The 23,250-nt window shown below is 47.8% G+C and overlaps 1 protein-coding gene across 5 annotated transcripts in view; it reads right to left on the bottom strand.

Annotated features, from left to right (window-relative positions):
* The window catches only part of MEIS1 (Meis homeobox 1), a 144,704-nt gene extending 123,745 nt beyond the window's left edge, over positions 1 to 20,959 (bottom strand). For 2 of the 5 annotated variants that reach the window (XM_058667893.1, XM_058667896.1), the window contains exons 1-6: positions 19,490 to 20,460; positions 17,407 to 17,633; positions 15,456 to 15,597; positions 14,835 to 14,885; positions 14,003 to 14,053; positions 12,471 to 12,617 (exon numbers count right to left, since the gene is read on the bottom strand). In XM_058667893.1, coding sequence (XP_058523876.1) covers positions 12,471 to 12,617; positions 14,003 to 14,053; positions 14,835 to 14,885; positions 15,456 to 15,597; positions 17,407 to 17,633; positions 19,490 to 19,501 — 630 coding nt within the window. In that variant the 5' untranslated portion in view covers positions 19,502 to 20,460. Of the gene's footprint in view, positions 1 to 12,470; positions 12,618 to 14,002; positions 14,054 to 14,834; positions 14,886 to 15,455; positions 15,598 to 17,406; positions 17,634 to 19,489; positions 20,461 to 20,851 lie in introns of those variants that run through there. The other 3 variants (XM_058667894.1, XM_058667895.1, XM_058667897.1) reach the window with 3 other exon arrangements.
* Positions 20,960 to 23,250: the final 2,291 nt, after the last annotated feature.

Genomic DNA, 23,250 nt, shown 5'->3' with positions numbered 1-23,250 from the left:
AAACTTTGCTAATCTGCAGAGTTGAATTAATCCATCCAAGAAGTTAAAAATGAACTGACAATCCTAAGCAACAGTACACAGATGTAAAACAACACAAACTATTTCGAAAGCATTCCTGATGAAATGCCCACCACACTCATGCATTTTGCCCATTTTTCCTGCTTTGAGAACAAGGCTAAAACCAGCTCGTGTTTATGCCACCACAGTCTAAGAAAACACTCTTTTTTCTACATGGGGTACATTCAGATAAATTTCAAGGAAAAAATAATGGCCACCAAGGGAAAATGGATAAGAACTGACAAACCAGTTTCACAAAAATCTCAAAACTGGCAACTAATAGAGTACACATGTGCAATTGAGAAATTATTCCAATGCACTGAATGTCCAAATTCTACTAAATAGTGTGTTGAGGAGAAAACTCTCACAAAGAAAAGACAAGACTCGAGCACATTATGGATCTTGTAAAAAGGTATATTTTAATGGTCTTTCCTCACTCTGTATCCTGGTACTAAGACTGGTGTGTCATTAATAAAAATAAGCTCCTATCACTAATGATGTCAACAATGTGATATGTTTTTATTCCTGAACTCATACCTATGAACTGTAGTTCATACACTTACAAGTTGTACAAAACAACAAACAAAATCCAACAGACACTACTTTATTTCCAAATATTTATATCTAAATGTTTCAAACCATATTCTTCATTTATCGGCCACAAGTTTACTGTTGAATTTCAGGATATTTTCTATCAAGTCTGTTCAGCAGTAAGGGATGCCAATATACCTGGGTGTTATGTCTTTTATAAAATTGTTTGCTTCGCAGTGTTTTATATTACACTTGCAACTTAGTATCACTGCTCCTTGTTCTACAAACAAATTAAGATAAAACAAACTCAAAAGTGTCTTATATAAAACAAGTTCAAACCACAAACTTTCTAAACAGGCATCCTAGCAGAAAGAACATCCAATAATGCAGCAACTTTGTATTCTAAGCACAAGCAGATAAGACCCTGTAAGTAGCTAGGCCTCAGCATGAAGCATCTGTACTCATAAATGTGGAAAAAATGACTTAGGACAAATCAGTATATAACTGTGCTCTGAATTTTACCCTAACAGCAAATCTGCAGTGATTCACTGTTTATCTCAGTGACACATCAAAGGACCCAGTTCCCTTTTATAGTATGATGAAATCAGAATAATAGTCACCCCCTCGTGATAAATCATAAAATGACATTTTAAAAACCTCTAATTGGGCCCAGCGGCGTGGCCTAGCGGCTAAAGTCCCCGCCTTGAAAGCCCCGGAATCCCATATGGGCGCCGGTTCTAATCCCAGCAGCTCCACTTCCCATCCAGCTCCCTGCTTGTGGCCTGGGAAAGCAGTCGAGGAAAGCCCAATGCATTGGGACCCTGCACCCGCGTGGGAGACCCGGAAAAGGTTCCTGGTTCCCGGCTTCGGATCGGCGCGCATCGGCCCGTTGCGGCTCACTTGGGGAGTGAATCATCGGACGGAAGATCTTCACCTCTGTCTCTCCTCCTCTCTGTATATCTGACTTTGTAATAAAATAAATAAATCTTTTTAAAAAAACCCTCTAATTATAAAGTGGTCTATAAGACAACACCCTAGTCAATCGGTTCCTATTTTTTCACCCAAATGCAATTCACATTGTTGAAGGCTGGATGGAATACAAAGGAGAAAACAAATGCCTTTTAGTAAACCCCCTTTGTGGTTTTCTACCCTAAATATTTTAAATCCACTCTCATGTGGCTCTTAAAATAACTCAATGAAGTGGAAATTATTATTATCCCCATTTTACACATGATGAAACCAAGACCCATCAAGGTAACAGTGACTTGTCCCTCTCACAGCAAAGTCTAGATTCATACACAAGTGCTCTCAGGGGAAACTGCCTACTGCACTGAGAAGTAGTTCCACACCTGCCTCAGGGTGTGGAACTAGAAGAATCTGAACATTTGATTGGTCCTTCTTACAGGCTTCTGAACTTTTCTCTCTCCCCTTTCCAAAATTCCAAGCCATACAGTGTGCAATGTTGACTTAAGAAGAAAAAAAAAAATCAACCAAATGTAGCCCTGTTGCTTTTACTACCTCCTAACATCATGTTTTGGATAAAAGAGTTAAAGAAATTTACATGATCACTGATTTCCACTATCAAGTAGCAATAGAATATTTTCTGATTTCCCTAAATTTTTTAAAGGCACACTCTGGCTTCTTCTAATTTCTATCATATTAATTTCTCCTCAAGGATCCCCGGGTCTTCAAGCTCTCTGACAACGGTACACTATGTGGCAGGGAGATGATGTTCCCTTGTTCATTACTTCTCTCAGTTAAACCCACTAGAGGTCTTTCTAGAAGCATCCTGAAATCTGTTTTGAGTTTGTGGTTCCTAGAATAGCACTCAACAACAAGGTCAACCATAGGAACTGTGAATTCCAGCAGCAGAACTCTGAGTCACATGGCACACTTATTAAGGAATGCCAGTGCCTCAGAACGCTATTCTTCAGCCATCCCCAGAATATCTTAGAGAAGGCCCACTGCTTTAACAGCTACAGGGTATCCAGAGTACTGGAAATATACCACAAGTGAAAAAAAAAGCTCCTTAATTGATTTGTCAATGTTTTTATTCTCCTCTTTTGCATTGACATATTCTTTACATGCTCTCAATAAATATTAAACCTGCCAACAACTCACTATTAGGGTGGCAAGCAAGCCTTTAGAATGTTGCAACAGAAGAGCAAAGAACAATGCAGCTAATTGAAATGGCAAAGTAATTTGGAAAATAAAGTTGAGTTGCTGTAAATTCCAGAATAAAAAAGTTTATAGTCTCTCAAATGTAGAATGTTACCAGCTTTATATAATTATTAGAATAAAAAATATTGGAACACCAATACTTTTTGTATGCACAGAGCAAGTGTAGTCTACATGATTCCATTGGTTTGCTCAAAGCAACACAAGACACAGTGGGGTCTTTGCTCACTGCTTTGCATTGAAGCACTTAAAAAGCACCCAAACTTGATGATGCCATGCTAGTAGTTTCCTAAAAATACTCCTCAGAAAATCTTGGAACACATCATAGACAGGAAAAACATACTGAAAGAAGGGAAAAGGTTAAGTGATTCAGTAACTCAATGCTTGTCTTTTTCTCACACATTTTAATTTATTACCAAGATCAATTCAAAAGGTAAAATTCCGGATTATCTTTCTTAGAAACTGGAGTCAAGTAAACTATGATGACTAAAACAAAAATGACAAGATGCATTTGCATCTGGAGCTGTGAAGTATAAACACATGACAACTCCACAGGACAGGATAAGAAGGTAATCCTTATCACCTACTTAGGGGTAGCCCCTTATTGATAGAGTCACTAACCCCATCTCAAGAAGTAAATTCCACGTACTCAGAGTTACAGCCAAATTCCTTAAAATGTATAGAATTGAATGTAAATAAATAATGCATTTATCTGAGCTGTTCAAGAGTGAAGAGCAGGGTGGTTATGCAGGAGGCTACATCTCTTACGAACACACAGTTTCAAATAAGAGTGTATTCAATGGCAAGTTATCATAAAACCCTTACACCAAAACATTCTGGAGAGGATTTTAAAACACGTCCAAGATCTGGCAGACACTTCTAAGTAAATGCTCCAACTAAACCCAATTTAATTTACTGTCAATGTTTCTGTTCTGATTATAGCATCGTTGCTAATAGCGTCTAACCCATCTCTTGCTATTTAAAATTCTCTCTCTCTACATTGCTAACAAACTTTCACCATCAATGAATTTAGTAAAATATAGTAGGGTGTTTTTTTTTTTTTTTCTGTGAGTAAAATATAGTAGGGTTTTTTTTTTTTTCAGTAAATAGGAAGAAAGTTCACGTATTAAAACAAAATCCAAAATGGATCCACATGCTCTAATTAGTTTGCTAAGACTTTATATTGGAAAAGCAACATTCTCTACTGCCCCAGTATCTCCCTTCTGAAGGTTTGTAGATAAACACTCCACTTCACGCAAATAGTGTAAGTATGTCTTTAAAACTCAGACATTGTACACCATTTAGTTTAAAATTAAGTTTTCAAATCTCTAAGGAATAATCTCTGAATACAGAAAACAATATAGGTCACAGTTAATTACAGCTTGTCTATCAAATTAACATTTGAGAACACATCAAAACAGTTATGGAGACATTAAGAAGAGTTTTATTGACAAAGAAATTCGTATTCATTCAGCTTCCAACATTTTTAAAAGAAGAGAAATAGCCTTTTCTAAGTTGGGATGAGATAAGAAAATTCTGGGTTTACATCAAATTGCTCTTTTCATTGTACTTTTGACAGCTGTGTCAATTTCATTATAAACTTCATTTTCCCAAGTTTCATAATAGTCATAAACACACTTTAAAGAGTTTCCATGAGACAAAATGTGAATGTAAATTCAGAGTAAAATGTAAATCATGAAGGTCTGGGACCAAATATGGACTATCAGTTAAGAACACAGTCGATGAAAACAAACCCCAGCCCTTCAGAGGAAGTGCACTGAGGGCCTGATAGGATCTTTATTGTCAAGGCTCACAGCCCCAGGGGTGGCAAATAAGAATGACAGTTTTCAGTTGTTCACCTAATTGTAAAGCACGGGTTGGGAATATTTGATGACTTTGGTCCCTGTGCCTATTCTAAGGTGAATAACATTTTCCATCTTCTCAGGGAACTAAATCCACACGTGAGTAATAACCCACCAGGTCCTCTAACAAGACCATCAGGACTAAGAAACTAGTCAACTACTATTCCCAGGCACGCAAGGCTCAGGCAATGGCAGGAAAGAGTTGATCCGAAAAAGCAAGAACTTTAAACCCACCTCTCTAATAAATCGGCAGCCCAGATATTGACAGTTCATGAAGAATACAGCTACACTTCCTAGAGCAGCAGTGTAAAACTCCAAAAAAGTTTTACCACAATCTTACAATTCCGTAAACACGGCATTAAATTAAGGGTGCTGCAAGGGTGTTCTTTCTTTTTTATCATTTTTACTATATAGACAAAATCATCTGCTTGAATTTTCAAAATTGATTTTATATATGCACGGTTCATTCACAGAATTAACAAACAATAAACATGCTACTATGTGGTAAGATAAGAAAGAAAACCTATAAAATGGGAATCTATGAGCAACAACAATTAATTCTACAATAGCTTCTGTTCTCGGGGATTGATATTAGAATGTTATCAGATATTGTTATTAGAATAATTCTAGTATGACTAAGAAATTACTTTCTAATATTTTAAAATAAGTCAAAATAATCAGTTTAAATCCACTATACAATATAAGACTTTCTACTATGTCAAAATGGAAAAAAAAAAGTAGTAGGATTATAACATTTCACTTAATCTGATGAAACTCATAAAAAGTTTGAGGTCATTTGTAAAGTATTACTCGGTAAACTAATCGAGAACAACAGCAGCATTTCCTTATGTGGAAGAATATTATTTCATTTTTAAGGTTTTTAAAGAGTCATAATATTACATACTCAAGGGTTTTTTTAATGTCTCAAGTATAAACCTATTAATTATAAATGGGGTCATAAAGTGTCAAGGGAAGAATCAATTGGAAAAACGTATTTTTTAAAAATTTTACATGATGGAAAATTTATTTTCACAATGTGTGTATATGTCATGGAAAAGTCATCGCAGGGATATTTCACAGCAACAATTAATAGCTTAGTCCTGGCTATAATTTGTATCTGACTCTACATAGTCATAACACCAGGAAACAACAGGTGTCTAATGCAATAAATAAATAAGCCTTTTTTCACCAGAGAGCAAACTCTTTATGGTTTGTCTTAATCAGTTTTAGAAATTCTGAATGAATAAGTCAAAAAATATAAAATAATTTAAATTGAACTATTTTCCTTTATTGTGAACATATTTGCTAGATTAAGAAATGCTACTTGGTAAAAGAATATTCAGAGAGAGTCTAGCAAAGTGTTGCCAATTGCTTTAATTCGGCACACTTGAATGCATTAAATTGATTGAAATTGCATCCCAGTGACAAATATTTAAATGAATATATTCTCGCTTATTTCACACAGTATTCTCTATACCGTTTATTAAAATGTCAAATGTGTAAGTGTGGGAAATCCAGCCACTGCCAGATTTAGGTCTATTTGCTAGAGAAGCTCTTAAACTCTCCTAAAGCTTTCCCAAACTCCTGCAACCCTGAGATCATCCCATGTGAAATTAAGGACACCATCTACAGGGCCTTTCATGCTACACAAACATATTCATCAGCTCGAATTTTCAAAGTTGTTTTATATACACCAGGTTCATCCAGAGACTGAAGGATAATAAAACATTCAAACTTTTATTGGATCCCTAAAGGCAAACTTTGGAATTATTACTAAAACTTCAGGGTAGAGACTGTTCACATGTTTTAGACCCGGGGTCTGACACCAGGTATTACATCATGACGCTTCCTGATAAGCATGGACAGCAAACTTCAGTTATTTAAAGCATTGATGTTTTCTCAGAATGTTGAAAAATTATTAGCCTAACATCTCTACAGCTGTCAGATAAACTGCATCGCATGCATTCTACTTTTGTTTCTTTATTTGTTGAAAAAAAATTCTTGTAATTCTGGTTTAATTTTTCAATAGTAGCTTTTTCACATTATAGCATGAATTAAACCACTGCTTTGATATCAATAGAACATATAGCATAATCAAAAAATGGCCACATGAAATGCTACCACTGCAAACATTTCAGACTGTAACAAAAATGACAGAGAAAGATATCAGCTTATTATCCTTCAATTATTTCCTTGACAATGGAGTCAAGTAATGGTAAATTATAGACTTTCTTACAGGAAGTCTTATTTCATGTTTAGTTTATGATCATTTCCCTGTTAGTCCCTATAAGAATTTGGCTGTATGGCCAAGTTCCCTTTAAAAGTACACACACACTCATATGACAATTAAATGATCGCTTAGTCTAACTTCAGCATTTCACATTTGTTTCACATATTTACATGCCATTAGAATATATTGCTGCAATGGAAAGCATCTCATAGTGAATGTGCTTTATTTGGATTCATGTTGACAATGTTTTCATTGCTTTAAGGTGTCTGAATATAATTTGCTATGTATTGTTCATAGTTTTTCCAACTTCACCTGCGAGGGAAGGTAAGCCATTTTTATAACAGCGAGCCCCCGGTAATATTTTAAGCTCTCTGCTTGGCCTTAAGAAATGTAAGCTTCTACTATGAAACCACAAATAGGCTATTTTGCAAGCATATGGAAGTTTACTTTGTAATTTTGCATCCATCATCCAGTAAAAGTTATGCTTTTAATCTTGTGGATTATGACAGACATTTTAACATTTAAACACATGAATGTTTGAAAACATAATGATTAAAATTTTGTATATTTTCAAAGTTGGGCAATCACGGCATATCATGCACTTTTTTGAAAGGAGGGCCCTTGTTCTAAGCCTCTTCTTCTTCCTCCTCTGCTGTTCAGGCTTCTGCATGTTTTCTAATAGAAATCTGTAAGTTGAGGCCAGTAGCTATAGTATGTATGACTACTGCACATACTCCTGAGTGGTGAGCAAAGGAGTCATTTTGCTGGGAGAGCAATTGCTGTTTGAGTGACATATTGCCACAGCTCTAGTTAAATCGCTGAGCAATAGTTACTGTTGTGGGGCTTAACTTTGCACCCAGTATCATTAATACCATGGCTTTCCATTAACCATGATACTGGCATTGGGGAAAAAGGGAAGAGAGAAAGAGAGAGAGAGAGAGAAAGAGAGAAGAATGGGGAAAAATGTTGTAGTATTGGCAATGAGATCTTGAATTATGTGACAGTGTAATTGTTTTCAACCTATCTGCATAGATCTTGTGTTTTTCTTATTGTTTTTCTAAAATGTCTTAACGTGACTCTGTTAAGAATCAATGTATTGCTATTATGACATTCACATATAAATACACACTAAAAGCCAACCAGAAAGTAACAGTGAGAACACACCTGTTAAAACCTAACTTTTAACTCAGGGATACCAAGCAATACAGAGTCTCGGGTGAACATCCCAATTACTTGGCACACAGACAAGTAGTCAACATCTTATTACTGAATCATTAAAGAGAATCTTGTCATAGTTTCCCTTTGAAATATGTCAAGAAAGGAATTAGAAGACACAACAGGACTCACAACAATCATAAAAGTTAGAGTCTGAGGAAACCGCCAACTTTTGCCAGGCCTGGGACCAGAGAGGTGGCAGGATTAAGGCACCAAAGGGGACCCTACGAAAGCATTTGCACTTTTAAGTAAGACACATTTGAATGTGAGTATTCAAGAGCAAACTACCTGACAAAGGGCCTGCTTTCCTGCCCTGCACTGTGTCCAGCTTTCCGCTGTGATGAAAATGGAAACTTGCATTTCTAGTATTAGTAATTATCTGCTGCCCCATTCGTTTTATTCCGCCTCCCTCCCCGCCAAGGCAGCAGATCCAACCCTCAGGGGACCTCAGGTCTGCCCCCTGCCCCTCCCAAGCCATTGCTTAGTCTGACAACTGCCCCCAACGCACACCCTCACCCGGCTTTGGCCCCAAGACTTTCCCCGTCTAACCTTCTCAAGAATCAGAACCCTAACTATGCCTTGCAAACAGTTGAAACTTTGGAAACAAAACTGGCCTCGTCAGGGTTCCCAGGTCAGCACTGGGCCCAGGTCAGCCTCAGATCCCCCAAGACCTTCCCTGTCCTGCAGCCTGGGTCGCGCAGCCCAGCGGCGGCACCCCAGCACCCTCCCCCTTCCCATCCTCAGAAGCCAGCCAGCCCTTGGCATTTAACCTGCCTAGCTTTCTGATTCCATTTCTGCGAGCCATATTACTTCTCCCCAGATGCCAGGCACAAATGTGGATTAACACGCAACAAGGCGCCCTGTGCAGCCCGCCAGTCCCCAGCCAGGAACCGTTAAATGCAAATTCAGAGCAGGATGCCCCCAGAGAGCCGCTGTGGAACACAAACTGTAGCCCAAGGGGACACTTTCTCGGCCTCCTGCTGCTCGTGGGGAGACCCAGGGCGGCCGCGAGTGGCCCAGCACAGGCCCAGGCCATCTCTCATTGCTGCAGCCAGGCGTGCCCAGCCTGGGAGGCGGGCTTGGAGGCCCGGGCACCTTCGCTCTGCTTTCCGCACTTTCCCTATGGCTTCTGACAGTGATAAAGGCGTAGATTCCAGGAGTGAGGAGCCACAAACAAGGGCAGGAAGGAAGACGACAGCTCCCTCCCGGATACTGACATTTGGGGGCCCAGGCTCGTCCCCGCCTAGCCTCTCTCCACTTCCTTCATTCCACCACGCACGCCGCCTCGCTGCCGCCTGCGTTTCGGCAGCCTAACTGGCCCAACTCTCTCTCGACGCCACGCATCAAGGTCCCCATCTCCTGGGGTCGCCAGGCTGCCCTTAGTTTGCCCACCCACCTCATCCCCGGACCCGGGTCCAGCGGGAGAGTGTGTGCCCAGCCTGGAGCACGGCGGGCGGTCAGGAGAGGGCGCCCAGGAGGCCCGCGCCCGCCGAAGGTGGCTCTAGGTTCCCTGGAACCTCCGGGCGGCCCTTGGAAGGAGGGTGGGGGAGAACCGGATTAGAGCCTCTCCCGGCGTCTTAATCTGATAAGATAACAACAACAGCAGCAGCAGCAGCACTACAAGGCCAAGTGAATTTCCTTCCAATTGAGCCCTCCGGGAACCCGACTGGTATCAAAGTGGTCGATCCCAGGTCTCGGCGCGGGTGGTAGCCTTCGCGCCCTCCGAGGAAACCAAGTAAAATAAAATAAACCATGTCGCCAGTAGGCCCTAGAGACAGAGGGGTTAATGAGCTAACAAGGCCCTGCGCTCACACTACACCTGGAGCGTCCAGTCCCCGGGCGCACCCTGTGCCCAGCCTCCACCTGGCTGGGCTGCCTTCACAGACAGGTGGGGAGGGCCGGCGTCCGCGTCCCGGCCCCCAGGGCGCCGCACCGGGGCTCAGCAACCAGCCGCCCGGGCCCAGAGGGCTCCAAATGGCTGGAGGTGGAGGACTGGCGCCCACCAGACGGGTCCGGTGGCCTCTTCCCTCAGCCCTCACTGGCCCCGGAGCGGGCGGGGGAGGCCACCCGCGTCCTAGACACAGGACCTCGTGCGCCTCGCTCTCTACCCCGGTTGCCCTTTCCTATCCGACGCAGACGCAGCCGCTCCTGGGCGCTGGGAACCCGACAGTGCGCACAGTTTGGGTGTGCTGTTTAACCAATCGAAACTTGAGGGAGCCCGACACCGCATGAAGGCGCCCAAGCTTCTGGCCCACGGCGCCACGAGCCCCAGCCAAAGCTGCGAAGCCCACTCTCCAGCAGCGGAGACCAGATGTCCCATTCTCCTTCCAGCCAGGACAGGAGAACAGCACAGGGAGTTTTCCCTAATACAATTGCACGGCAATCTTTGCACATCTCAGGTTGAAGCACTTGGGCTAAGAAACTTTGCCGGAAGAGTAAAGGCAAGAATGTATCCTCCCACCTCCATTAAAAAAAAAAAACCATAACTTTGGTCCTTTATCCTTGACTTTAATAAAATAATGATTCGTGCAGAACACGGGGTATAAATCTTCATTTTGGAGGCAATTAAAGTGTTGATTTCATTCATGCCCCTGAGCGGTTCTTGTAATTTGCTCAAATAGCTTTATGTACCCGGCACTGCAGAGCTTTCAGAATCCCATTTTCCAGTTAGGCTTGTTGGATTACAATTTCTGCTCAACAGCAGAACCCGAGGGTTCCTCGGCGGAATCTGCATTTCACAGCTCCGGGGCGAGAGGCCGGGAAGCCCGTGGGGCCAGGGTCGCTGGCCGCCTGCTGTTTTCCCACCTCTGCCAGGCCGCCCCGGGATTGCACAGGCTGCCGGGTCCTTTGCACTCTGTCTGCACAGTTTAAAGTTTCCTAATCTCCCAGGAACAGCGAGGACCCCGCTAGTTGGCGCTTGGAAAGGCCAGCCCCGCCACACTCGGGATGAGCAAATGGGGAGTTCCGCTTGCATCTCAGGGGCGTCCCTGAAACCCAAACTGGGGATTGATTTGAACGGGTGGTGTGGAGAGACGGGAAACCCTAGGACGCCACCACGAGCAACGAGTCAGCTACAGGCTGCACCAGGCAGCCGCCAGCCCGAAGTGATCAGGGCAGGATTTGCACAAAGCTGGCTTTTGACTTAACAAAGGCAGGCCGAGCTCTTCCCCCAAGATGGAACTCACGTGCCAAGTACGGAAAAGAAATGGCTCGGGGTCTTCACTTCTCCTGGGGGGCAGGGAGAGGGGTCCCGGCTCTCTGGGCCTCCTAGCTACTACCTCTTCGCAACAGGGGTGTCCTGGGCCCTGTCCCATCTCACTCACTCCTCAAGTTTTCACTTTCATTGCATTTTTGCAATTCATTTGGGCCAATCCAGAGACATAGAAACAGCAGAAAAGGTGAGAGAAAAGAGAGAGAGAGAGAGAGAGAGAGAGAGAGAGAGAGAGAGAAAACAGTGATGTTAAGGTGACAGGAAGAAAACTGTCCCCAGCAACTCCAAATAAAAGTCGTCCCCTCTTAGCAATGCTGTGGAAGAAGGGCCGAGAGGGAGGAGGGGTCACAGCCAGCCGAGGCAGGCTGGAGGTGGAGAGCCCAGTCAGCGGTGCATGGGGTCCCCCACCCTCCAACCCCTGAGAACCTCCTCGGGATGCCCCTGAGGCTGACACTTGCAGAAGCTGCCACCCCCAGAGGGCCCCGAGCACATACCAGCTGGAGGATGAGTGGAAAAGGAGGAGGAGAAGAGTCCATATTTATCTGTTTTGGTAACCTCGGCCTGCTCTTATTTTTTTCTATTAAGTACAATAAAACAGGCGAGCTTGCAGCGAACACCGCACAAAGCAATGCTCAGTGAGGTCTAGAAGCGCTCGGCCGAGGAAAACTGACAAGACAGGCTAATGAACCGTACAGACAGGGAGAAAATAGGCGGCATTTGCTAGATTTCAAACCCTCACTGTCTCTCTCAGACCACCTATCTTGGATTTATTCCTAATAAAATAAGAAATAAGCAGACCCTACACTTTTCTTTAGGATAGAAGGGGGGTGATGGGGGGAATGCCCCGGAACAAAGCCTTACAATCAGAGACGGTCAGTGGCAGTTAACACTCCCATTATTACAGAGGGTAAATAAAATAAAGACAAAAATTAAAAGCGACAAGAAACAGGTCAAGTTTGCAGGCAAAGCTTTTACAAGCTCATCTCTCCAGGTCGAATCCCAGAGCCGGCTTTAATGAAGCAATAATAGCCACATTATTCAAAAATTTTCATTTCGATGGAAATGTATCTAAAAGAGACTTAATCATATGCAAATAGTAAAAGGAGGTGGTAGTGACCCAGCAAGCAATAATATGCATACAGATTTTTTTTCTTTTCCAGGGATGTTGAAATTGAAAAGCGCATACCTGATCAGTTAGATTTGCTGATCTTGTTATATCTTCACTGTCTGATTTGGAGCCTCCTTCTCTGTCATCTATTACCAAATCGATAGGCATTTTCCCTTTCAAACAGCTAATATACCGGTGGCAGAAATTGTCACATAATTCGTGTACCTACATTATGACAGAAATAAAAAGGTGGAAGTATAATCAGGAGTGCATAAGTGACATTGACAAGTGCAATCCACCCCCCTTGTGAGAACCAAACTTCCAAAGAGGGGAAACACGGGGCAATTGTCCTCCAGAGACCCCCAGATGCATCCAGAATTAGGAATAACTTTCTTTTCTTGCAAAATAGAGATATCCCAGAAAATTGACAGTGACAAGATGATTCACAGACTACAACATATTCAACACCCGTGCTAAATTCATCTGCTCCTGGGGTTGTGGCCATTAGAGAGGTGACCTGCGTGGGTGACATTTAAGGTAAGCTATTTAATTTCAGCCAGTTGCCTTATTTTAAATCTCTTTTGCAATGCATTTAAAGGGGGGAGTGACTGTACACACACATGCACACACAAACAGATTTTCCAATGGACCTGCACTGGGGTGGCTAAGACCCACGCCTGGCCACTTTCAGACCCTATAGGATTTGTGATTAGGAATTCTACCCACAAGCCATGTTTTAGGGTCAGTGGTTCTACGAACATTTAAAGGAAACCAAGTCACCAGTACTCAGCCAAAGAAATTTATCAAAATTTATTTTAAGAGAAAGGGGAAGGAATGCCTCAAAATATTTAGATGCAAGAGAATTGGTCTCCTCCAGGTCCTGGGCATAGCTAACCTGCAAAAATGTGCAAGAAACCCCAGTATGCTTGCAATTCAATGCTAGTTTGAATTACAATGCATTAAGTTTTTATTGCTGAGATTTATAGAACTGCTAGCACCATGATGCTCCCCCACACCCTTCCTGGAGTGTGAAGGTGGGGTATGTGCAGCTTGGGAAGAGTCAAGGAATTGACACAACTATCAACTCTGGTTTGTCTCTGCACAACATTTAATGCGCTTCTCCCACCACCTCCTCCAGACTCCTCACCAGCTCCTCCTCCCCCTCCACCTCTCCTCTGTGTCTGACCTGCCGCTGCTCTCAGACTGTCTTCCAGAAACTCACTAAAACTAAACAAAACTGCTGCCCCTACCCCACCAGAGTGCAAAGTGGAGAAGAGGAAAGGGGGATACCACAGAGGTATTAACCTGTGAAGTAAACTCCCAACAGCATTCCAAACAGCAGCCAGGGTGCACAGAATGGCAACTATTAACACAGAGCAAGCGAAGTATTGAGGATGAACACAAGGGTAGGGTGCTTGTGCGACGGTGACAGTGGCTGAAATTGTAATTAAACTGCGAAGAGGAATGGACGCTAAGATTGGCCTTGACACTAATTACCAGCAAGAAAGACATTTATGCAAATGTCGCAGCAGCCTGAACTTGAGCCATTCTGAGCGTCCCTCTCTTCTGTGTTGGGGTTAGGGGGAAGTATAAGAAGCTAGAGAAATTACCTTCTCTAATTCCAACAGATGAAACCTTAATACTTGTATGGCTTGAATCATCTGTAAAGATACAAAACATGTAAGCACCCCATTCTTGGTCTGCAGAAAATGGGCTGTCACAACTCCAGCATCTCCAGCCCACCCCACGCCCCCAGTAAATAGAGTTATTTTGATTTATGACAACAATACTAAAACTTAACAGCAGCGACTGGGTACCATCTAGAGGTTTATATTTCTTAAGAAGAAAAAAATAGGTAAAACAATAAGAACGCATCTACCTGGGAATCATAAACACTCTCCCCCATGGCTGGCCCCTTGCTGAGTGTCACCAGCCCCACCTCACCCCACCCCTCCAAGGGCCACTGCCCTGAACTAGGGGTTTCTTCACAAGCTGGGAGGGAGCGATGGGAAAATTTCCCAGAGGATGCCCCAAATCATGATTTCTCATTCTGCAAAACTTTGCTGCGGCCTTCCGCGCACCTAGCAGGCAAACTGAATGTTTGGGGGCCCCGCGTCCAGTCGCTGCCCTTGCGGTGAAACTCGCAGGGCTGGGCAGTCGGCGAAGTTTAAGCACACACGCTGACAGGCCTGGAGATAAATCCCCGCGCTGATTAGAGCTGCGCGGCCAGGCTGTCATAAAAACAAAAGCTTGCCCGGCCCCTCTCGAGATGAATTTATTTCCCCGGGAGCCTGTCCCGGACCACTTGTCCGTGGACGCACGCACTTGCAGTAACGGCAAGACCGGGCTAGACACCCTGGGACTCTCCAGGCAAAGCCAAGGGGGCTGGAGGGGCGTGGGGGCTGGGCGCAACACAGGGGGAGGGGCGGGGGAAGCTCTTACCAAGTTATCCAGTTCTGGATTAGAAGAAAATAGAGGTTTTTCTGCGCGAATCTAAATACAAGTGAGGAGGGGCAGGAAAGGGGGTTGGGAGGGCAGGAAAGAAAGAAAGAAAGAATAAAGTAACATTGAAATCTGGTCGCCTTGCTAGTTTCCGACCTTACTGCACTGTCTGGGACAGGATGTGAACCCTGGCAGGGACTGGGGACAAGCGCGCTAGGCCTGCTTGGAAACACTTTGGGGTGAACCCAAATAGTCCAGGCTCACTTATTTCTGGTAGGGCCCAGATACGGGGCCGCTGCTCCCACAGGCCCCAAAGCGGCCCAAGGTGAGCGGTTTTAGTTTTTACGCTGGGGGGATTTCTGCGGTAGCTGGTGGAGGGGACGCAGTGACGCATGGGGGCGATCTGAAGTCATGCACATACCCGACAGACCCTCCCCAGGGTAGGCAGCCTCAAGGTGGATGGACCAGGCGCGGCTGAGGGTCGGTGGACTCTTTGCTGCCTACTTTTGAAAATCTGTGGGGTGTGTGTGCACACGCGCGAGCGCGTGGGGGGGAGGGGCTTTCTACTATTTTTTTTCATTCTTTCTTTCTATTTTTCTTTGGAGACATGTATTTGCTGACCTGTTTGGCGAACACGGCTATATCTTCATTGAATGACTCTGACGAGCAGACGTCGCCACCCGCCACCCCCGGCTCGCGGGGGGTACAAGTAGCTAATTCACATTTCTCAAAAATCAGTGCTAAGAGAGGGAAGAGGGGGTGTCTGTAAGAAAATACAACAATCACAAACAACACAAGGGTTAGTCCCGAGCCAGTGGAAGATGCGCGCGAGAGGAGCAGCCGCTGCAGCTCCAGGCAGAGACTCCCAGTCGCAGGTTTTGTCATCCAGTGTCCTGCTTCCCCTGGTCCCCTCCCCGGCCCGGATGACCGGCTCCCCTCCCCTGGCTAGGGGTGCCCTGAAGCCGGAGGCCACGAACCACTGCTGGGCCGTATCTGAGGATCGCTTCAGCCTATCTGGCCCGAGAAATTGGCAACATTTGCTACGAATAAAAAACCCAAGCGGTTCCAGCAGCCATTTTGAATTAAGTTTCCCACCCCGACCAGCCCTCGTCCCTCCGCTGCACCCCAGGAGCCTGTGCTGCAGAAGGCAGCTGGACTTGGGGCTCCCCGAGCGCCCGGGCGTGGGTTCCCTCCGAGGGCGGCTGCGGGCGCAGCGGCTGGGGGATCCCGGCGGCAGGCGCTGGGCTCACTAGGGGCGAGGCTCTGGGGGGCTGACACCCGGCTTCACCCACCGATCCCAAGCCCTCGGCCCTGGGAAAACAAGGAGGGCGCCCCTCCACCCTCTGTATGCTCCCCTCCCCTGCCGGACGCCCCCCACCACCCCTCAAACAAAGTTTCTGCGAGGGCTCCTGCGGTGGGGCCTTTCATTTCGGAGTGGCGGAGCAGCTCGTCTGGTGAGGGGCCTAGATGTCGCTTGTCTCAGCCCATTAAATTATAAAAAAAAAAAAATCTGTCCCAAGGAGGTGTCTCAAGTCTTTTACTCGCTCTCACAACTCAGCTGGGAATTTAACAGTTGGGGGGGGTGGAGTGGGGAGAAGCCATGCAAAGCTTCCCCAAAAGTTCTGTCCCAGAGTCTGAAACATTGGCAGTGGACCACGCAGAGGGAACGCTGGGATTTAAACAAACCCAGGGCACCAGGGGCCAGAAAATAAAGCAGAAAGATACTTTCTCTCCCTTAGTGGGGGAGGGTCAGTGTTGTCAGATTTTTTTTTTTTAAGACGACATACAGAGAGCTCAAAGTTACAGCAAAGTAGAAGAAGCGCCCCGATTGCTCGGCACACAGTAGGCACCAGCGACTTTGCCCGGCTGTTTGCTCCGGCGGGGTTGAATCCCATCGCCCAGGACTCTGCCGGACACAGCCTCCCGCCCAGCTGCAGCCAGCACTGACTTCTAGCTCAATTCCGCAGGCGTTGCCTTTCAACACAAAGTGTTAAGACGTCTAGAAGTTTCCTCCCGGCTGTAGCAATCGGGAGCCGACCCCTCTCTCGGACCTCAGTGGTCAGACTCCCCTAAATGCAAAACACGCTCCGCCTGGCCCTGACCTGCACCCTCGCTCTCTGGGTTTTATTGTGCAGGGGCGCAGCCAGCATACGGCTGCTGAGTAAACGGAGCAAGTCAGAACAATCGGTGGCTTAAAAGATTTTCCCTTAAACTCCCAAGTTTCGTCCCCACACAAAGGCGCCTACATTTAGCAACCCCAACGCGCTGGAAGCGAGGAAGGACTCCAAAGCGCAAGGGGGCAATCCGGCAGGGGACCACCGACTTTTAGGCAACTTCTCTCGCTCTGGGACCCCTTTCAGGACACGGCCCGCGGCCACAGAGAGAGTATGGAGACCGAGGGTCGGAGAGCCTCCGGGACGGCCAGGCCGCTTCCCCCAGTGCTTCATGCAGCCAGAATGAACAGTCACCCAAGGCACCTCCAACCCACACAGCTTCGACCTGCCTCTCACCAAGGGCACCGGGAGGCAGGGGAAGCATCGCCACGAGTGATCCTGCACGCCACCATACCTACCCATAAATGGCATCTTTATCTCTCTTTAAAGCGTCGTTGACCGAGGAGCCCATGCTGGGGGCCATGGCGTTGGTGTGAGCTGTGTGCGGGTACTGATGTGAATGCAGAGGAGGCCCGTGGTTCAGGTGGTGTACTGGCTGCATGGACCTGGCCGCGTGCGGGTCCCCGTACATCGTGGAGGGGATACCTACTCCATCCATGCCCCCGTAATGGGGTAGATCGTCGTACTGCATGACAAACAGGAGAGAAAGGAGGTTCAGCAGGCCAGACGGGTGGACGGGAACGCCAGGGCAGCCGAGCTTATATAAGGTCAGTCCAGCTAGCTCCTTCCAGCCTGAAATCAATTGCCTTGCATCTCCAAAGTTGAGATTTCTTCTTATTATTTTTAAAAGAAAACAATTTCTAAAGTAAAAATTCCAGGATTCTCGCTAGGACTCATCTGGGATGCAAGTTCTTGTCCGAACTTGTGCCCCTATCCACCGGTTCAGAAATTCAGGATCCTTTGGCAAGGAAGGAAGGAAGGAAGAAAGAAGGAAAGGCAGGGAGGCATTCTCCCGGAGGGAGGAAGGGGGACCGTGCCTGTCCCTGGAGGAGGAAAGTCAGAATCACAATCATAAAACGTGCCAGGACAGTGCAGCAGGACCTGCCTCTTTTCACAGCCCCTTCACATCAGGGGGAATTAAAAAAAAAAAAAAAGTTACGATGGGAACAGCTCGGTCAAACACGTGAATGCAGGCAGGCTTCTCATTTTATTTCCCTGCCAGCGAGGGGTTGGGCAGTCCTGCAAACAACTGCCTTTGCTCTGCTTTCCAAGACAAACTCTGCCGAATTATACAAAAGGAACTGACCCCTTTCTAAGTCACATATGTGGAAGGGTAGCTTTGCCTCCACCTTGGGTCTGAATTTAGAATGGAGCCATTCCCTCCAAAGTTAAAGAACATCTACAGTCAAAGTGGCTAGTACTCTATTTTTGTAAAAAAAAAAAAAAAGTATGAACTTAACTTTCTCCCCAGACTAGAAGTCAACCAGGTAAATGCCACTCAATAGGCTTAAGGCAAATCAAAAGCACATACAACTGTCTTCTACCGTCAATAAAACAACTTTCATATTGACTGTCATTTGTGTGTGTGAAATGAAGCTATTTGGGTTTTTCTAATTGCTTCATTCCAGGCTAGTTCTTCTCCCAAGATGTGGAGGCGCCAAGACTGAAATGATTTTCAAAGAAAAGAGGAATTGCCACTTTCATCTCCTTCAAGCCAGAGGTGTGAAAGAGTTTGGGAGAGCGCGGGCATCTGCCTGAACCAAAGGAGTAAAGAAAAATGTGTCAGCCTAGTAACTTTCTTTTGCAAACAGGGCTTTGAGGGCCGGGACACAAATTATGCAAGGAAAGCTTTTTGTGGACCCCCCTTTCTTTGAAGAAACTACCTCAGATGGGCTGTCATTGTCTCACTTTACTCTCAATACATTTCCATTCAAATAGGAATATTGGGGAAATTAAGTATTGCATTTTTAGAGTGGCTATGTGCTTAGTATCCAATTAGTACAGGGCTTATCGAAGAAAAACTTGCTAAGTATCACCGTGCAGAAAAAAACCCACACAAATTAAAATTACTTTTAAAAGATGAGTGCTTCCCGACCCCCCAAACCCGCTTACTATGACAAAAATTCCTTGCATTAGAAAGCTAAACACTTTTAATGATATTACAGATGAGCATAATCAATAATATATCAGAAATTTCCAGCTGCTTATTTTACTTTAAACACAGCTTTAAACTTCTGATTCCTGAACACTCAAATTAGATGTCTAGCTTAAAAAAAAAATAACAGATGATTTCTCCAGCTTGTGTTTTTATTTATATAGCTGCTGGCTAGGAATCTAAAAAACTTGGTTACTTGCATTAACAACTACAAATAACAAACACAAGTCTCCAAATGCATTGAATAAAGCCCCTCATTTTAGGACAAGGCTTTAGGAGCCCCATTCAAAAAGAAAGAGAAAAAAAGGAAACTTTTTAGCAGTGTCTTTCAGCCACATTTCAATTTAATCTCACATTTGAGTTCCACAATTGTTTTTAATACGTACCCTTTGCGCCATCGGCCTCTCTGGCTCCCTTCCTACTTGAACTTCTAATATATCCTCTTTAAGGCCAGTGTGAAAAGAAAAAAATATGCAAACTCCCCCGGAAAAAAAAAAAAGCACGTCGAAAAATCCCTGAACGTCTCCAGCAACGTGAGCTCCTGGTCCCAGATCTTCGGTCTACGGGACCTGAAGCAAACCGCCCGAGTCACTGAGCATAAAAGCGCTCCGTTTCCAAGACAGCAAGGGGGGGGGGGGGCGAAAAAAGAAGGAAAAAAAAAAAGAAAAAGAAAAAAAGCGCAGATCTTCTCTCCCCCAAAAATCAGTTTAAAAGAAAAAAAAAAAGAGCGCCCCTCAGACCCAACTACCAAATCTCATGGCTTTCTGCCACTCCAGCTGTCAATCACAGGCGAGGTTGTCAACGTGGTGAATGAATGATCATCCGCTCTGTCTTCTGGTCAGAACACCTCAAATGTTAATATTCAAATGCACAAAGCCCTAGCGCTCGCTTCCCTTGAATCAGTCCTAATTCCTAATCAGTTTCTCTCTTCTCTCGCTCGCTCGTTCTTTCTCTTTCTCTCTCCCTCTCCGCTCTCTCTTCTCTCTCTCCTCTCTCTCTCTCCCCTCTCCTCTCTCTCTCTCCCTCTCTCTCCCCCTTTGCAACTGCTGCACTGGAGGGAGATTAGAGAAGGAGGGTTAAAAAAAAAAATGTCTGTCTGAGTTTGTCTTAAAGGAGCCACGGTCGACGCTGCCCGCTTGCAGTCCCCGTGCGTGTGTAAAGTGTGTGTTGCACAGGCGGAGAGGTGGATTCCGACCAGAATGCTAGAACCCGGAAGTAGTGGTGGCCATAACAGGTCGCGTCTTACACAATGCATTGGGCTGCAGCAAGTAGGCTGCTCGGCAGGGGTGGGTGCGCGAGGCGAGCTCAGGCCACACTGGGGAGGCGCTGAGGCGCTCCCTGAAATCGCACACCCGGGCGCACACCCGCCGCACACGCACCCCGGCGCGGCCCGCAGCTCCCCGCCGCCGCCTTCATTTCCCGCATCCTTCTCTTCCTCTCTACCCCCCCACCCCTCTCCAGACTCTCCCTCTATCTCCAACCCGACTCTCTCGAAATAAATTGGGAATCGACGACGACGACGACGACGACGACGACGCGGGGCGGGCGGCAGCGGCAGTTATTTTTGCACAGAGCTCCGCGCCTCAGACTTCACGACTTTCCTCGAAATGATTGGGGGGGGGGGTCTGCCAGTGCTTCTGGGGGGGGGGACCGGAGGGCGATGCACAAAGTGCCGGATCCTCAGGACCGAGTCTCCCCTCCCCTCCCCCACCCGGCCCTCAGCCACCCTGAGGAGAAAAAAGTCCAACCGGGAGCGAGACAGCAGCCGGGGCTGGGTGAGGCTCTGCCGCCGAGTCCGGGGCAACGCGGGTCGGCGCTGGCTCGGGCTGGAGAGTTTTTGTGCCGTCAGAGGCGGACGCCCGGCCAGGGGAGGGAGAGGAAAGGCTTGCATTTTTTTGTCACTGTGGATCCGGACGCCCCCACGTCTCTCTCCCCACCCCATCCCCACCCCCCACACGCCGGCAGCCCCCCAGCCCCGGCGTCCTGCGCGAAGTGAGAGGCAGGGAGGGAACAATGAGCTGGGCGCCGGGGATGTGTCCCCAGCGCCTGTTTACAAACACCGAGCTATTTATGATTCGGCCGGAAAGCGAAACCCGACGCGGGGCTCGGGACAGCCCGGACCCGGCGGGCTGAGACGCGGCCCGGGCGCCCGCGGAGAGGGCCGCTCTTCCTGCGAGCCGCGGCGGGCGAGGCGGCCGTGCGCCCTGGGCGCTCTCGGCTCGGGCAGCGGCCGCCGCCGCCGCCTTTTGTCTTGGAGGCGCCCAGGGGGCTCCGGCCTCGGCCTCACGCGGGCCTGGAGGGGGGCCCCGCGCCCCCAGCTCCTTCCCCGGTGACGCCCTGCCCCTTCGCTCGCGCTCCACACTCCTTCCCTGCCCTCGTCTTTTCCACTTCCCAACCCGGCTTGAGGAAAGAAAAAAAAAAGATAATAACAATAATAATAATAATAATAATAAAACCCTCCCAGGGCCTGAGGAAAACAGAATCCACTTTAGGGAGTCGAGGTTTCAGACAAAAGCGGCCCGGTACCCCAACTCGGAAGCTCGCAACCGCTGCTTGCAACTTTCCCCCCCTTCAAATACCTATTCTCTGGGCTTAATTCCCCCTGGTCTTTATTGTCGCACTCTGAGGCTGCCCCTTTATGGTTCTACGGAATGGTGTGATTTTCCAGTGTGTTGCCTGCCCGCCGGGCTCGGGTCGGCGGAGAAGGCTCGGCCGCAGCGGCTCGCCCGGCGCCGGGCAGCCCTCCCTCCCGTCCCGGAGCGGGGCTCGCGGCCGGCTGGGCTCCGAGAGGATCCCGTCCACCCCCCCACCTCCTCCTCCTCCCTCCAACTGAAAGCTCGCAGAAAACTCCCCCTGCGCTCGCCTGGAAAATGAGCTCACCCAAATCTCGGTGGGCAGCGGCGGAGGAGGGCTCGGCCAATCAGCAGGAGCCCCCGCCCAGGCGGCCGCGCATTGGCTGCGGGGAAAATCAATTATCAAATAATCGATCAGCAGGGAGCTTCGATCTGCCGGGAATGCCAAACCGCCGGCCCCCCGGCTTCCCGCCCTGGAGGTGGCCGAGAGGCTGCGTCCCCTCTGGCCGCCGGCGCGCGCGGCCCCACCCCCGGCCCGCCCCGGGGCAGGGGCCGTGGCGGGGAGGGCTTGCTGAGGCGGGGTGGGGGGACCGGGAGCAAGACTTTTCCGAGTAGCGGGCTCCCTTCCCGCGAAGCTGGCCTGGGAAAGGTCGGGTGTCGAGTGCACGGCGCTTCGTGGCCAGGTCAAGCTAGGACCCCCCTCCGTTTGTGCTGAGTGGGCTTGCGGCTGCGGCCACCGGGGCCAGCGTCAGGACGGGGGTCCGCAGCCGGTCCCCGGAGCGAGCGCGCGGGGCCTCCCCGGGCGGGCACGTCTGGCTTCCCGACCACTCGGCCCTAGCGGCCCCGAGAGGGCAGCGTTTCCAGCAGGCCGAGCCCAGGAGCCTCGCAGCGGCCGGCACGGCACCCGCCCCTCGCCCCTCGCCCCTCGCCCCAACCCTCTCGGGGCTGTGCGTCTGGAAGGCTGGACTGGCGCAGTCCACCCAGAATTTTCAGATGCGCCTCCCCTGGGAAGAACGACGACTGTTTTGTTTTTGTCTGCTCCCAATTGTCCCCAGAATCCCTCATCACTGGACTTACTTTCCCCGCCAGCCCCCTCAGACGCAGCACCTTTATTCTTCTTTTGTCTTCCACACTCAAGTTTTAGGGTCTCTTACTTTTTACATCACGTGCGTGTGAGTCGTTTCCAGACACAAACTCCCCAATGCCTCGCCTCGCTCGGCCGGGGGTGCAGCCAGGTGAAACACAGACGCCTTACCCCCCCCCCCCCCAAGTTCTCGTCCCTTCACGCAAAGAACTTGGAAGTTGAATTCCAGGCCAAGATTGAACCTAGCCGGTCTGAGGGTGGGGGTAGCGGGGATGGTTTCTATTTGATTCCTGGGGTGTGGCGCTGGCTGGGCCGAGCAGCACACACCTTTTCCCATTTGGGCAAGGACGGAGCTGGGCTGGCAGCCCGCGAGTCCTCGAACCCCAGCCGGCTACCGCCAACACCTGAGCGCCTTCCGACGGCTCCCCGCAGGGAGGTGCGCGCCGTCGGAGCTGCAGGCCAGCCCGACTCCCCGCGCCTGAAGGCAACA

Source organism: Ochotona princeps, chromosome 8, assembly GCF_030435755.1.
Source record: "Ochotona princeps isolate mOchPri1 chromosome 8, mOchPri1.hap1, whole genome shotgun sequence".
NCBI classification, from domain to species: domain Eukaryota; kingdom Metazoa; phylum Chordata; class Mammalia; order Lagomorpha; family Ochotonidae; genus Ochotona; species Ochotona princeps.
This window is presented reverse-complemented; position numbering and strand designations above follow the sequence as displayed.